This window comes from Phalaenopsis equestris, unplaced genomic scaffold, assembly GCF_001263595.1.
Source record: "Phalaenopsis equestris unplaced genomic scaffold, ASM126359v1 Scaffold000083, whole genome shotgun sequence".
NCBI classification, from domain to species: Eukaryota; Viridiplantae; Streptophyta; class Magnoliopsida; order Asparagales; family Orchidaceae; genus Phalaenopsis; species Phalaenopsis equestris.
This window is the reverse complement of record NW_018164525.1, coordinates 7,475-24,485: the sequence shown is the minus strand read 5'-3', so window position 1 is coordinate 24,485 and position 17,011 is coordinate 7,475. Positions and strand designations below refer to the sequence as shown.

General features: G+C 32.2%; 1 protein-coding gene across 1 annotated transcript; it reads left to right on the top strand.

Moving 5' to 3' along the window:
• Positions 1-2,901: 2,901 nt before the first annotated feature.
• LOC110019836 (probable E3 ubiquitin-protein ligase XBOS32) lies at positions 2,902-15,981 on the top strand. Its single transcript, XM_020717687.1, has 11 exons — positions 2,902-3,071; positions 3,342-3,606; positions 3,967-4,026; positions 4,398-4,469; positions 4,558-4,730; positions 4,824-4,984; positions 7,610-7,668; positions 7,747-7,793; positions 8,553-8,693; positions 14,425-14,519; positions 15,368-15,981. Exons 2-11 carry the CDS (start codon positions 3,412-3,414, stop codon positions 15,799-15,801), a joined length of 1,437 nt encoding a protein of 478 aa, XP_020573346.1. The 5' UTR covers positions 2,902-3,071; positions 3,342-3,411; the 3' UTR covers positions 15,802-15,981.
• Positions 15,982-17,011: the final 1,030 nt, after the last annotated feature.

The following is a 17,011-nucleotide window of genomic DNA, read 5'->3' as shown; positions in this document are numbered from 1 at the left end:
TAGGTTCTCTTAGCCCCCACAGCTGCTTCCTGGGGCAGCGCAGCTGCAGCTGAAAATCTGACAATCTGCAGCTGCGCCAAACAGACTCTTAAATAATAAAAGTGTTAGCTAGAGATACAAGAAAATTTTACATGAAAGCCCCAAAAAAGGGAAAAAGACATAGGTTTAGTCTAGTTAGAACAATCAACTATGAATTGGTGAGATTACACTCACAAGTTCTCGCCTTATAGGCGAGAAATGACTACATAGTTATTTAAGGTATAATATTAGTTGCACAATGATAGGAAGGTATTGCAGTCGGGAATGATTGTTGGAACTCTTGTGAACTATCTTTAAGTTTTATCAATGCACAGTGTGTTAGAAGGCGCATTGCTTTGTCAGATGCTTTGCTACTCCAATTTTCAACAACATATGATGGGATTCCACACTGTAGGTTATGACTCAAGAGATTTCACCATAAGGAGCGAGTGACGGCTAATGGTGGTTGATGACAATAGATGAGCAGTGGTCAATAGTGGTTGGCGACTGCAGAAGCAGACAACATTTATTGGATCTTTAGTTTAGACAACTCCTCTTCCAAATTCTGGTCTTTTTCTGGTTCAATGTCTTCATCCCCTCCCAAAATGGGGGTAGAGATATATTTATAGAGTTTAGGAGATGCCTCTTTGTAAATAAAAAAGAATTCAGACCATGCCATCTAACAATCTAGAGAGATCCCCACGATTGACAACATTGTGAGGACTTTTGAATTCCTTAACTATATTGGAATTAAGTGGGCTTGGGCTCGTTGAATTCATTTTAATGAGACGCTTAATTCAACTATAAGCTTATCAAATTTGGAATCTATTTGACCTTTTAATTAAGCACCAGAATTTCACTTGATCTTGATTTGACCTGGAATGGACCATTTTTTATGTTATTGTGTTAGTCGCATGAGCCGGTGAGTTTTAATATAAGCTTGCTGAAATTAGTGTTCTAGTTTGAACATTCATTGCTAAAAAAATTACCTCAAGATTTATGACACACTTCAAGATTCGCTGGATGATGGAAATTCAGGGACAAGTGTAAGAGAAAAATGTCTCCTACATCAATGATGAGTAGAAATGTCCTAGTCGAAGCCCATTGAGGAATAATTCTCTCTAAAATTCTAAATCCAGCCCTGGAATCTGGCAAACTTCTTTGGAGAACCTGTGTAAATCGTACTTTAGCAACTCTCCCTCGTTTTCAAAAATTTCTAAGGGATTGGATGAATTTTTTATGATCCTTCTATTTACTATAAACTACTCTACAAATAGTCTAGGAAGATCATTAAAGATGTTGATGGTGCTCCTCAGGAGAGAGTATAACTAAGTGTAAGTTTAACACTTGAGAATGGCTGAAAAACACAAAAAAGAGAAGCACATCATAGGAGCTAGAGAATCTCTAGTTGAGACTCCTCAATTCCACGTACTTGGTCTTCCAAAGAAGGACCTAAGGGGCCTTTGCCAGCAGGTAACACCTTACAGGGTGAAGACGTAAAGGCATAAAGCCCTTGGCTCCCTGGCTGTCCTTTGAAATTATGGGTGTTGGAGCAGGATGCTCCATTTTTTGCAAGTGTTGTGTTTGGTGGTCATTCAATAGGTCTCACATTCAACGGGTGGCATCGCCTTTTACACAGACGACGCCAAAATGGTATGTGCTAAAGAATTCAAGAAGGTAGAGTAATGATTTATCATCTTACTGTTGCACAAGAATCCATGACACACTAAGATAATAAAAACGATATGTAGAGACACCAGAGGTTTTACGTGGAAAATTTAGAAAAGAAAAAAACCACGAGGTCTAGCCCAATCAAAACAATCTACTATAAATTGATGATTACATGCACAAATCCTTATCTCAAGGGTGAGAAAAGACTATGCAGTTCTTCATGATACAATATTTATTACACAATATGGCCGAGAACGACTGCAACTACGAACAGTTGCTAGAACTCCAACACAATCTTCGAGGTGCGTCACTGCATGGTGTACCGAACGACGTTTTACCTTATTGGGTGCTTCACTTTTTCACAACATATGCTGGGATTCTGCAACACACGTTATGACTCCATAAGAGATTTCACCGCTAGAAGCAGGTGACTACAAATGGTGGTTAATATGGACAACAAGCTGTGGTCAACAACGACCAATGAGTGGTAGTTAACGGTGGACGATGACTACAGGAGTGTGCGATATTCACTAGAACTTCGGTTGAGAACACAAGGGATTCAACTCCTCCTCCAAGCTCCAATTTTCTTTGGTTCAAGGTCTCGGTATCCTTTCAAAAGGGCGTTGAATTTATTTATAGAGTATGGGAGAAGCCTCCCTACAAACAAGAAAAGAAACTAGACCACACCATCAGACAATTCAGAGAGATCATCTCAATTATATTGTATTTTTATGACATTTGAAAACCTTAACGATATTGGAATTGGGTGATCTTGGACTCATTGGATTCGTCTCATCGAGACTCTTATGTGACTATAAACTTGTGAGATTTGAAATCTGTCTTGCTTTTAAATTGAGCATCAAAAGCTTTACAAAATGAATTGATGGCTCGATCTGGGTTTGATTTGACTCAAATTGAGCCAATTCTGAATTACTGTATTCTTTTGGTCGAGCAGATAGTTTGGCTATTAAATTTGCTAATATTAAAGTTCTAAATTATTTTTAATTGAATTTCGATATTTATTACTCAAAAAATTAGCTTGAGATTTGTAGTAAAGATTTGATATAAAAATTTTGGGGCAACAAAGACTCAACTCAACAATTTCAAATCCACCCCTCAAAACCAGTGGATTTACAAAGGGCAGGACAAGCTGATGCTTGGAGCTGTTATTTCTGCTCCCGGTTACTTCAATGCAGTAAGAAATCTTCTTGTCGGTAATTCTTCGGTGCAAAGGCAACCGCTTTCTTCCCGGACTTCAGTAATAAGTACAACCATTCAGCTTCAATAATGCTTCCCTGACTTCTTCCATATGTCCGTTTCTGGCCTCCCCATCCGTATTTTCCTTCTTCTCCATTTCTCTCAGCTCCGGCCTCTGCACGATGGTATGAGGCGAAAGATGGAATCTTTTTTTGTTGCTTTATGTTTTTTGATCTCGTTCCCCACATTTCGTCATTGTTGACTTCTACTCTTAGTTCTTTTGAAAGCGCTACGTTTCTATGTTGACAATGATGGATTGGGGCCATTTTTTCCCGTATTTTATAGTTGAATTCTTCACAAGGGTATTTTTTAATTGTAATTGTTTACTCCTGGGGATGATTTATGCTGTCATTTGGGGGATTTTGATCATGATGTTTACTTATTTGATAAAGCAGGAGGCATTTGGTCCAGCGGAGGAATCTTTTTTTGGATAGTTCTAGGAAAAGGGCCTAGGGTTTCGAGATCATGATAAATTTAGGTTTTATTGGTGATTCGTTCGGGTGCTCCGCGACCGGTGAGCGGCTGGTGTCTGCAAGTAGAGATGGAGATTTGCACGAAGCCAAAGCTCTGTTAGATCATAATCCCCGGCTTGTCAACTACTCCACTTTTGGTTTCAAGAATTCTCCTCTTCATTTCTCTGCAGCTCAGGGTCACCATGAGGTTATTAAAATCACTCTGTGGCACATGAATTTTTGTTGTTCTTAGGGCTTATTTTGTAGATTGAATGCTTGTTTTTGAAAATTTGATTTTTTTTTTTTTACCCCACTTGTTTTGCATGTGGTGGAGAAATCATTACATTTGAGAGGATTTTTGTGAGTTTATTGAGTTAAAAATCGATGTCAGTTCCTTAACATACCTAATAAAGTGATGGATGTAATAAATTTAGTCGTTTTTGAAACCGATTGTCTTACTTAAGTTGACCAAATGAGCCCTTTGAACTGTTGTCTGGATTCATTTCCTGATTAAATTGACATCTTCTTGAAGTCACTTAAGCTGTTGATTATGTTATCCATATCGTAGGTTGTTGCCTTACTTCTGGAATCTGGAGTTGATGTCAATCTGCGGAATGCTCGAGGTTTGGTGAGTTCTGTTTGATTGGATCATCTTTTCATAGACTGTTGGTTGCGGCAAAAGAAGTTATGATGTTTTTGTTTGATGAGAAATAGCAGCATGTACTTTACATGGAGCCAGATCTTAGATCATTTCCTTCATAAAACTACTACGAATTAAATGTGCAAAATTTGGCATACTTTGCAATAGTTCAGATTATTTTTAATCTATTTCAATTTCAACCAAATAGTCTTTTTTGGCTTATGTTATATTGTTGCTATACATGTCAATCACTTTGATACTTCTAGTCATGAATAAAGACAGATTTAGATACACTTTGCATATAGATTAGGGGACCCATAAATGGTTACAACTGTGCTCTTAACTCTTTTAATGAACAGACTGGTTTAATGTTGGCCTGTCAATATGGTCACTGGGAAGTTGTTCAGACTCTAATGCTGTTTAATGCAAATGTGAGTACTTTATGTATGCATTTTATCTTTGCTCAGTAGCTCCATTCTATAATTTCTATTTGAGATGTTTCCTGAAATTAAATTTTAGATTAAGAAAAAGGATTATCTCCATGGTGGAACAGCCTTGCATCTCGCATCTCTGAATGGGCACACTCGTTGCATTCGTCTCCTCCTTGCTGATTATGTGCCAAGTATACCTGAATTTTGGCATATAATGAATGGATCCATTGAAGCATCCTTTACTGCTAACTTTGATCTCTAGTAAGCACAAAGACGGATTTAGTATTCCGAGTTTATATATTTATTTTGTGATTTGTTGGTTTTACATGCTTTTTACATTATGTGATCTGTTAGTGCACTGTCTGAGGTAATTAATGGAAGGGCTGATGGAGGCATCACATCACTTCACATGGCAGCACTAAATGGGCATGCTGAAAGCGTCCAGTTATTATTGGATTTGGGAGCCAGTGTCTTTGAGGTCACGCTGAATGATGGTGCCATAATTGATCTAATTGGTGATTTTTCTTATTTTCCAATTATTGCACTATGTTACTATCCTTTTTTTTCTCCTTTCTTTTTTGGATTTGAACCATATACCTCTACTTTAGAGGTTGAAGGCAGTACAACTTAAGAAATCATTATCAACATCAACTTTAGAGCTTTTTGGCATTGTTGTACAAATCCTTATTTCTATTTTAAGTCATTCACTTTCATCAACTGTATTCCAGTTATTTGGGGTTAGTTTTACGAATCCTTTTTCTCCTCTCATTTTCATTGCGTGCTGCACGTGTTGTCAAATTTCTTGTGCACAAAGCTTTTTGTAAACTTCTATTCACATTACTTTGTTTACTCATTTTCCACTTCTTTCTTTTCACATAAGTTTTATTTAATCTTCTAATTGATAGATTTTTATCCTTCATCGTGCTTTTCTAAATCATCTATGCCTATTTTCTACATTCTTGTCTATAGAAAGTATTACACTCATCATCTCTTTAATATAGCTGTTTTTTAATTTATCATTCATTGATTTATCATTCATTTGTCGATTCATTTGGAGTAACATTTTAACAACTTTATTTTCTAGAGAACAATCACACTTTTCTTTGATTATATTATAGATTTCTTATTTATTTTTCAGGATTTTTTGTGATGAGAATGGATTTAATAATAAAATTTGCTAGAATGTGGTTGTTGTAAGAAAGTTTCTCTCAACTTTTTCTGAAGTGAAAGTTTCCTTTATTTTCAGTTGCTAACAATTTTACAATTATTTTTATAGACATCTACAACCTCCCTAATTGGACCAATTATTTACTTTAATGTATTAATTATGTTCTTTAAATTGACAATACTCTTTGGAAGGATTTCATTTTCAATAATACGACCTTAACTCTAATAGTTATATTTTTGTTAATATCTTTATTTAAATTTAATAATGATCTAAGATACTGAAACGGATCACGCCCATGTATCGCTTAATTTCAAATAACATTAAGCAATAATAATTGATTTCATGGCTTGTGTAGCATCTACTCAATCTTTTTTTTTTTTGTTGATTCTAAACCTCTTGTTTTTTGAACATTTTTCCAGTTTTTTAAATCTTCACATTAAACGTTGACCATCTGATGATTCAGTTAGCGCGATAGAGTTTTAGATTCGACTTATGTTAAAAAACGCAGAGGTAGACCTATAAAGACTTGAGCATATTGTATAAAAAATGATCTTAATTTATTAGAGTTAAATGAAAATATGACACTCAATAGGAATGCAGCCGACCCCACTTAGTGGGATAAAGGCTTGCTGTTGTTGTTTTAAATCTTCACATATATCAACAAAAGTCTCACCATTTAGAAATCATCTATAAATAACATACTAAATGGTGCCTTATTTTGAATATCATTAGTAAGCATCTCTGTAATTAATATGAATTATGCAAACTTAATATTGATCCTTCTTGTGATTGCGAATTTTTGTCACCCTACAACTATCTCAAAATTTAGTCAATACTTGATAATGCATATTTTTTATCATTTTAATGGAAAATTGAGATTATTTTTTCTTTATGTGCAACAAATTAATTTGTACAATAATTTATGCCTTCTCAACATCAAGAAGAATTTTTTTAATTTTCCTTTTATTAGCCAATCATAAAAAATACCATCATAGTGGGTTTATTTTGTCAATGCAATTCTTCGATAACAATGCACTTTTTAAAGCTGTGGTTTTGTTATGGTACCCATTAACTTCATTGTATGTCCAATCAAAAACAACTCCAAAATCTTATGCAAGAGCACAATAACTTTCTTTGCCAAATAGATTGGCTAGGTCATGGTTTATTTAGTATAGAATTCAAGATTCCCAGTGGCCTAAGCCCTCACTGTTAGTTCTCTTGATTAAAGAGAACTCTTGATGAAGGAGATTTCTCAGCTCAATGTTAAGAAAAGTTGTTATTGATAATGTGCGAAATGTAGTGCTTTAGAAGAAGAAGTGGTTTCCCCTATCAAATTTCCACTTCATCAAGCGTTTACTAGTTAAGGGTATCATGGAGCTATCATTGTGATGCAGATTTTTCTTTCTTTCTTCTTTTTTAAGGATGAGCCTTGTTAACCAAAATAATGTTTACATGGAAGCTCATATTGAAGTTATCTTTGTTGTGATTCGCATTTTTACGGGGAACAATTTCATGAACCCCCTTGTAAGTAAGGCTTTAAAGAAAGCTCATTATTCGCAAAAAATTTGTGTTTGACTTGCTAAGTAGCTCGTGTTCGATATGTTCGTTAAGCAAGCAGAGTACAAACTCTTATTTTGAGCTCAATTATACACGAGTTGAACATGAATTGACCTTTCTTCAACTAAGTTAACTCATTTTAGCTTGAATTAATTAAATAATATTTCTTATAAAATTTTAATATTATCTTTTTATGCTTTATGTAAAAATATTAGAATTTATATTTTTTCGTCATTCAGGCTGAGCACAAGCGCAAATGAAAAAAAAAACCGAAATGAATATGCTATTTACAAGCCATTTCGAACATGAGCAAATATATTATCGAACAAGTTGTACATGAATGCACACTAATCTCGCTCAAACTTGGCTCATGTACACCTCTTCTTTGTAAGAATTTGTTGCTTCTATTTGATAGGTGCAGGTAGCACTCCTCTTCATTATGCTGCTTGTGGTGGAAATACTGCTTGTTGCCAAGTATGCCATTTTATTTTTTATTGTTTCTTCCTATCAAGTCAAACTCTGATTTGATATTTTAAGCCTAAAAGCTTGCAGGTTCTCATTGCTAGAGGAGCCAACCTTTCCACTAAAAATGCTAACGGGTGAGAAATATAATTTTTAATATTTCATAAAAAACATACAAGATGGATATCTTGTGATTTAATTGTGTAAAATGTAAGCAAGCATGATGCCCAATATCTGTATACACCCAGAAAATGTAGATGTTACTCAAGTGTTTAGTAGTAGTTGTCACTTGGCTTCAGTTTTCAGTTCAGTTATCTTTCTAGTATTCTCTGTCTTTCTACTCCTTTTGTTCTTAAATATTTGGAATCAGTATTGTTGTAGAATTGTTTTAATTTCTTTCTATTCCTTCTCCAAGCAATGTGCTATCTTTGGCTGTTGAGATGTTGGAAATGACTGAGGTGGAATGTGCATAGGATGATTCTAAATGCTACTTCTTTCTTCAACCCTCATTAAAACTATGATTTTGAGTTGTTCAAGTCGGCCATAACAAAAGTCGCCAAGAGATTAAACATGCAATATGCTAAAGATATATTTAAATTTTTAAAAGATAGTTCTTTTACTCTTTATATCATGACGAATGGTGACTTAGGATATAATTTGGTTGTTTTTAATATGACATGGTGGTCACTTGTTCCAGTCATCTAAACAACCTTTCAATAACACTTTTTCATTTATCTCAGACTGAGAATTAAGTTTTACTGTGATAGATATAATTATTTCTGGTGCTATAACATGCTTGTTAAGGTTCTGCGCTGCCATCTAAAACCAAAAATATAAACATACCTTTTTTATTAACAAGTTAGATCATTTTTTATTTTCCTGTATTTTTGTCTCAGTGCAACACCATTAATGGTGGCTCGTTCATGGCGTAGAAATTGGCTTGAGAATATTCTAAGCGATGAAAATCAAGGCCGGATGCGGATTCTTCCTTCCCCTTGTCTATCATTACCTCTTCAGAGCATTTTTAAAATTGCCCGGTTAGCTTGCATTTTAATTTCTTTGTTCTTCAAAGTATATTTTTTTCTAGCCAATGTCATTAAGCAAGACTATTTTTTATTCTGCTATATTTGTTTTTCTTTTGTTTGCAACTGTTTGTTCGTATATGAGCATAAGGTTTTTGTCTTAAAAGTGATTATGCGATGTGAAGTTCATGTATGGCTAGCACGTAAATTATAGCAAGGTGCTAGGTTTCTTAGAAGTAGCCAGTTTTGTTTAGAAAATGATGATTTTATTTTCACTCATTATTTTGTTGAATGAAATTTTTACATTTGAGGTATTTTGGTGGTATATGTTGAGATTAATGTCTGTAGTTATTTGGAAGTTCATCAAACTTTATGATAGAATATGATAAATTAACCATTTTTTAAAACTTATTCTTTACTTCAGCTAGCAAATGGGGCCTAGAATAAATATAATCAATAAACGGGAAGCAATGAGGGTGTTGTTTTTTCATGTTGAGGATAATGGGCACAGATGAGTCAACAAGACTTCTAAGTTAGCCGAGTGATTAAGTATGGTTTTGATTGATATCCTCATGTTATGCATATAGGCTTATTTAAGTGAGTGAAAGTAGAGCTTGCGAGGAAGTGTGGATAAACTGAGTATATCAATCAGTGCATCTACACCTTGCTAGTTTCACCTTCATCCATCTCAGTAAGCCTATATGCCTGTAGTATGAGTATATCAATCATTGTTATAGTTTATCATCTGGCTGTCTCAGAAGTCTTGCTCACTCATTTGTGCCCATTATATTCTACATGAACGAACAACACTCTAATTGTTTCTAGTTTGATAGATTAGATTTATTTTTGGTCGCAATTGCTTGCTGGAGTTATAAATAAGATTTGAAAAATGGTAAATTTACTAATGTTCTATCATTTAGTTTGGTGAATGTTGGTGGCAGTTTGATGAAATAAATTCAATTTTGATATGTTTAAGGCTAGACTAATATTAGAATTTTAATGAATTTTTATTTTTTTTAGTATTTATGGTAAAGCGTTGTACCATTTTCTCATCTACATATTCATGTTTCCTAATTGCTTTTCAATTGACTTATAGTTTTCATAAATATCAGTTGATCTCTGTTAATATGGACACGCAGATAATGTGAATCATGCAAATCATGGTAATGACTAATGTGAAATAAATCAAGAATAAAAATATATGCCAATATGCATTATAAGTGATACCAATAATGATCTGTTATCTATTCCTGAATGACAAGATGATAAAAAAATTTGAATTGCAAATAAACTATATAAATATGACATGTTTACATGGACGAACAACTCTATGCATTTCTTTAGTGGATTAGATAGATAAAAATTTTTAATTTCATATTTCCTGTTTTTTGAAGGCTTTCATCGATAACAAATCCTTCTAAATATTGATAGTTTAAGTTTATTCTTAAGGTTCTTTATATGTATTGTTATATCCAGAAACCATGGACCTAAAAGAAAATTGATATCAATTTGAACAATCATCATAGGAATAATGTTAATTTTTAGTATATTAGGAATAACTTTATGAATTTACTCACTTTATTCATCAAATATAGTTGGCATGTTCACTTTTGCATGCATGCATCACTTTATAGTTTGATCAATTGGCTCATCAACTACAAGAGGCATGATTTGATCAACTTCACATAAAGGATTAGATTCAAGATTTTTTAAAAATGCAAGGTTCATAGTTAGGAACATGTCTTATTTTTATTCAAAATATTGAAGTGTAGAATCGATTTCACTTGAAAGGTAAACTTTCAATCAAGATTAGATTCAATTTTTTATTGCAATTTAGGTTCAAATATGATCTTAGGTTGATTGTTACTTGAGTGTAGTTCTAGTTGAGTTTTAGTTTCAAACTGCTTATATAATCAACTTCAACCTCAAATTTGAGTGCTTACTTTTACTCAATTTAAGGTTCAATGTTTTTATAGATCATAGCACAATGCAATGCATGTTTTTCTCTTATACTTCAACTTGCCAAATGAAGATACATTTTTTTAACTATAGTGCCCGTAATTTGTACGTCATGTATGTACATATAATAGTTATTTAATTATTCAAACTTAAATCACGTCATATAATATTATTTTCAACAAATACAATGATACATTTAATAATAATAGTAAATTATGAATTATTAAATAAACTAATTAGAATTTATTTAGAATAAAAAGAAAAATGATGGAAATACCTATGATGAAGATAATCTTTAAAAGTGAACATTTAAGTTATAATATCTAACAATTTCTATTATGCATAGATATTAGCAAAATATTAAATGACGAGTTTATGGCGCTGAATGTTCGCCTTTAAAAGTGAAGCCTAAAACTAAGTTAATTGTTGCCGAGATGAGAATGATTAGGTGTATGATTGACTTTAAAATTAAAGACAAAAAGCGAAATGAATATATCCGTGATAGGGTTGGTGTAGCTCTGTAGCTCCAGTAACGAAGCTCCAGTAACGAACAAAATTAGAGAGAGTCGTTTAGATGGTTTGGTCACATTAAACGTTGATCATCTCATGATCCTATTAGAAGAGTAGATGTTTTAGATTCGATTTATGTTAAGAAAGGCAGGGGTAGACCTAGGATAACTTGGGCATATTGTATAAAAAATGATCTTAAATTATTAAAATTAAATGAAAATATGACACTAAATAGGATGCAATGGAGAAAAAGGATTCATGTAGCCGACCCCACTTAGTGGGATAAAGGTTTTGTTGTTGTTGTCTTAAATCTCACAAAACAAGGTAAAATATCATTATTCACTGTCCTCTTTTTATTCATATTATAATTTCTTCAAACCCTTTTTTTAATGTTTCTGCTGCTATGAGTCAACTTAATCTTCCCTTTCTAAAGAACAGAAATAGAAGTCGATGCAAATTGAAATCCTCATTACAGATGAACCTTCTCTTTTTTTTAACCTATTAAATCATAGAAAAATGAGAAATAAAAGAATCTATTAAATCGTGCAAACCATCTTCAACCAACTTCTTCTAATGTTTTTTATTTGCTTTAAAGTTGGACCTTCTTCTTTGAAGCTTTCTTCCTCATCATCCTCTATTTTCTTAATTATCTAATAAAAAAATTCATAATACATTTTGGATTAATTAGATCAATAATATCCCTTAAATTGCATGTTTTTTTCAAAGTTTGTTTGTACTCATTAGATGCCAAGTTATTTAGATGCTTTTGATCCAATGGTTTTCTATTTTCACCTGAATTAATAGAAATGCAATCAAAATGGAAGTTGTAATATGAGTATTTTATAAAGTATATATTAAATTAATAAATGTTTAAACTATTTGAAGATACTTTGGTTCTTCTTATATCTGAGTGTTACAAGTCTAAAATTTTAATTTTCTTTTAATGTTAAGTTGTGGTTCATGCATCGTACATCTCTCACCATTTTCTTGCATCAAAATTGCAATATTAAAATCAAGCAACAAAATTTATATAAAAAAAAAAAATTTTAATTTTTGTAATGTTGATTAATAAATCTATGGTTTTTGCCTTACCCTACTGAAGATGGCACTCCATTGAAAGTGGCCTCTAATATGATCATAAATAGAGGACTATCTGGAGTCCCTTTCCCTTTCTCTTTTGAATCTCTCACCAACCTATTAATAACTACATATCGCTCCATTAATTTTACAACTACTTGTATTTTATTTGTATTCTTATTAAAATTTTTGGGTTAAAATAGTAGATGACACCTCTCTCCCTTTATCATTAATGATATGAAAGGCTCGCTCCTACTTTCCTTTTTCTCTAAGTGCTTTATTAATTGTCCAAGTCACCTTATTCATTACATTATAAATATAACTTATAGTTGACCTCTTATCACCATCGACTAATGTCAATAGTTTCACTCGGTATATAATTTTCAAAGCATAAGTTTTATAGAATGAAATTATAATGCTTGAGGATGATCTCTTTAGCTTTCCTTCATTTATTATAAAACCTAAATTTGAACCTTTTCCAATCTTCAAAGACGAGCATGGACCTTCACAGTTTCTTAAAATATATGCATGTTTGGACGAGCCGGGGACTATGATATTTTTTCATTATAATGAGAACTAGCACATATATACTTTGATCTTTTCAAAGCCAGTTAATTTCATGGCTTTCCTAATAGTGCTTTTTTACTTAATTAATTTTTCTAATATCCTTCAATATTGGATCTATTGAATGGGATGTTGCTAATATAGATGCATCCTCTTATCTACAAGCATTCAACCTATTAGGTTAAGAAATTTTCAGAGCTTAATATTTATTTACAATGTATAAAAAATTATAAATATAAAAGAAAATACCATAAATGACGTATTATGAACTTACTAAAATGTAGACTGATTATTAGTAACTAATATGCTCCACTTTTTCTTATTCATTCGTTTCAACTACGACTCATGGAGCTCAAAGAGTTTTGATACAACCTTCAGATAATTTGATTCATTGATTTATTGCAACTACATTGTTTTTATTGTTAATTATTGATTATCAAGCCTGTCTGTGATCAATCTTTCCATCTAAAATAGTATTGCAGCCCTATCCTTCCCATAACTTTTTGTGGTTCTCCACTATGATTTTAGTTTTTTCTAATATTTTTTAAAGAAAATGGGCACTCAATATGTGATAAGCTGGTAGTCTAAGGCTCGATTAATATTATCACCTAATAGATTATATCATATGCTTAAAAATTTAAACTTTGTTGCATTGAATAATATGCTGCCTTTGATATAACCAACTAGCTATTTATTTTATGATATGTTCTTCAATCCCTTATCTAAGTTTGATCCTCATTTGTCTTATATTTCTTCTTTTAACAGTTTTCTTTTCAAGTTACTATGTAATGATCCATCTGATCTTTCTTCTTGAGCTCTTGACGCAATGCTAGGTGTATTGATTCATTCCATTTCAACTTTTATTCAAGATATATCTTTCCACAAAATATGAGCATTTCACAACCTTATTCTTCAGTATACTCCATCACACCTATTTTTAAATTTTTCCTCCCTTCTTAATGAGCAACTAGTACTTCACCCCTAAAGAACTTTTTGGCACTTTCTTGCATTGGTCATTTTGGATGCGCCAATAGAACCGGCGCGGTAATCCTTGACTTGATATATGCCTCATTTGGTTTCTTTATTACAGTATATGACTCAAATTTTAACTTTGTATGCTTCCAAGTCAAATTCTTCCTCACATCAGAATCGATCATATCTATAAATGAAGAAATCAAATCCTTATAGATAACAAATAATACTAATTATTGCATTATGACATGGCATTCATAATTTTAAAATAAATCCAAAGAATGTACCAATGCATATAAAAATTTCTGAACATTTTACAGGTTATCTTAAATCAAGTTGATAGAAAATGAGAAAAAGAAATAATAAATAAAGAAGCAATCTTTTGATCCGCAATCGGGAATATGAATCACACCGATTAGGAGTGAAAAATACTTGAAAATCATTTAAAACATGTGAAAACGAAAGCCATTTGTTTGTCGAGGGTTGCATTAGGGGGAGTTGTGGCTTTTGCTTCGCAAGCATATTACATGATGCTCATTTCATTATACTGTTTACATTTTATTCCTAAACATTTCATAAATCCAATTTTCATAACCAAATGGACTAAAAATTTCTATATCTTGTGCACGAGCAAGTCTTGAGATTGTATTTTCATCTTGCACAGAGATTGTGGATGGAGAAACAGTTATAGCCAGTCTCCTGCTTGCATGGATCCATGTGTAGTTTGCTTGGAAGGAAGATGCACAGTATATGCAGAAGGTATAAACTTTTGATGCACTGATAATACTTTTTTTAATAACTTATTTTTAGTGTCCCTTAAAAGGTGATAGAGAATCTTTTATATCCAGAAATTTACATGCATACCATATAATTCTGAGCATTTACTAACACGTAAAGTTTGATATTTACATTTATAGAACTTCGGTGTCATAAATCTATGCATGACAGGATGTATTTCATTTTTCCTAAAAAATAATATTTTCAATATTTTTGATGCGATGCTAAAGCATTGAGAGCTATGCATGTAAATATGAAAGTTTAGGTGTTAGATATGAAAGTGCATAATAATTGTATGGTATATATATAAATATCCCCTTTATATTTTAGAGCCTCTTATCTGCAACTTCTTTCACATGCAATCAAAATTCTGCCAGTAAACTGCATTATTTGTTGTTTTCTTTTCAGGTTTCATGAAATGAATTAAGTGAAACAAGAGTTGGTATAATATATATGTATAACATTTTATGAGAGCAAATCCTTCTTTGTAGAAATAATTGTCGTTGTTACTACGGTTGTTTTAGGCAAAATTGCTCGTTTTGTTTAAAAAATATTTGCACAAAATTCGTTTGGCAACTAATGTAATTTTACCTTGAAATAATCTAAAATGAGAAACCATAAGGAGCATCCCTCATAGTTTGGATAAATAAGCCAAAGATAATGCTGATGATAATGTTGATCATCTCCTAAGATGTTTATGTATTCTGACAACACTCAGTTTGGTACTCATCATTACATGTAACTAAATAGCATGAGAGTTAAATCCCATACAATCAGCACTATTTAGACTTGATTTCTCTTCATATTCATAATTATATTGATTTTCTCAGGTTGTGGTCATGAGTTTTGCACCAAATGTGCATTATATCTATGCTCCACCAACCAAACATCAATTTCGGTGCAAGGCCCGCCGGGGTGTATAGCTTGTCCTCTATGTCGTCACGCCATTGTGATGTTCGTAAGGCTTGATATAGAGAATATGGGAAAGGAGCTCTCAAAAACAAGTCTAGCATCATCGACTCGCTCAACAAACACGGAATATAGCAACTCGGTTGCCACTCAGTCGCGCAAGCCGAACCACCACTTTGCATGCATCTCTTTATTAGCTTCTTCTTTTCGATTCCTCGGCTTAGAACGATTCCCATCTTTGAAGCTCAACTCTGTCCTTTGCAGAGGCAACCCTGACACGATACATTGTCTTGTAAGGAATAGAAGATTGCAACCATCAACTTATATTGAGAGACATAAGAAATCATATTCATAGTTTTTCAACCTCAACAAATATGTTTTAGTGCTTATGGAAGCAACTAATATTTAAAAGTTACATGGAATAATAGTGCTTCTAATATTGTATGACTAGTGATTACTTGCAAGTTTAGTAGTCCTGGTTATATGTATGGATAGAAATATGGTTTGTACAGTTTATTTTTTTATTTATTTAAAGCGAAATCCTTGGATTTTTTTTGGTTTTATGAGTGATTTGTGTAATTTGTTGAACTAGTTTCATAGGTTTTGAATCCCACATTGTAGATAATATTAGGTTGCTTTTAAGTTTAAATAAATATAATGGAAAAAGTTGTTAGGATATCTAGTTAGAAGTTGATTAGGCTGTGTATTAAATTTTAAAATTTATTTTGAAACCGAGTCTAATATAAAAATTGATATTATATTTATATTCAAATAAATTCAAATGGATCTATATAATCTTCAAGAGCATATTTTGGGGAATTCCAAATATGCACATTAACAATAAAATTTGGCACTTAATAGTATATAAATATTATAAGGTTTGAACAAAAGCTAGCTTCATCAATGTTAAGTACTTTATAACTCATTTGATGCAATACTTGTATTGTAGTGTGTTATTATTATTCCATTATGTTGTATTTTTTTCTATGTTTAAGTAAAACATATTTGAACTATATTTAAACATAGTTTGAACATTGCTCGAATTATATTCAAACATAATTTGACCCTAATTGGACCAATTTGAACCATGTTCAAATACTATTCAAAATTTGTTGGTCATGTCAAAATCTTATTTTAATATGACTTGAAATCATGTCCAAACATTACTTGGTTGAACAAATTAAATTGTTGACTTGATTCACCAAAGTAATGCTTTACCTCCAGTTTTAGACTAAGCTAGACATTATCAATGCCACTTCATATATCTATATATATATATATATATATCATATTATAAGATCGACAATCTCATAATATAAAACCTTATTTAGTATTTTTTTTAAATTTCTTATGCCAAATAGATTTTTTATTTGCTGCAATGGTGTGTCTATCAAAGAATTTTTTATGGATTATGTGCTTCAAAAACGTCAATAAAAGTAGCATTTTGATATGAACATGCACTTTTTACAACATTATTAAGGTTTTCTACAATACTATATGTGTTGTGGGCTTAGAATTCTCTATATAAACTTTTGAAGATGGTGAAAATGAGTCACACACACACA

Bases quoted from the DNA above. Each gene is read 5' to 3' on its own strand.
- LOC110019836 (XM_020717687.1), top strand. From the start codon at position 3,412: ATGATAAATTTAGGTTTTATTGGTGATTCGTTCGGGTGCTCCGCGACC. The intron at 3,607-3,966 runs GTTATTAAAATC...TCCATATCGTAG, and splicing joins CAGCTCAGGGTCACCATGAG to GTTGTTGCCTTACTTCTGGA. The intron at 4,731-4,823 runs GTAAGCACAAAG...GTGATCTGTTAG, and splicing joins ACTGCTAACTTTGATCTCTA to TGCACTGTCTGAGGTAATTA.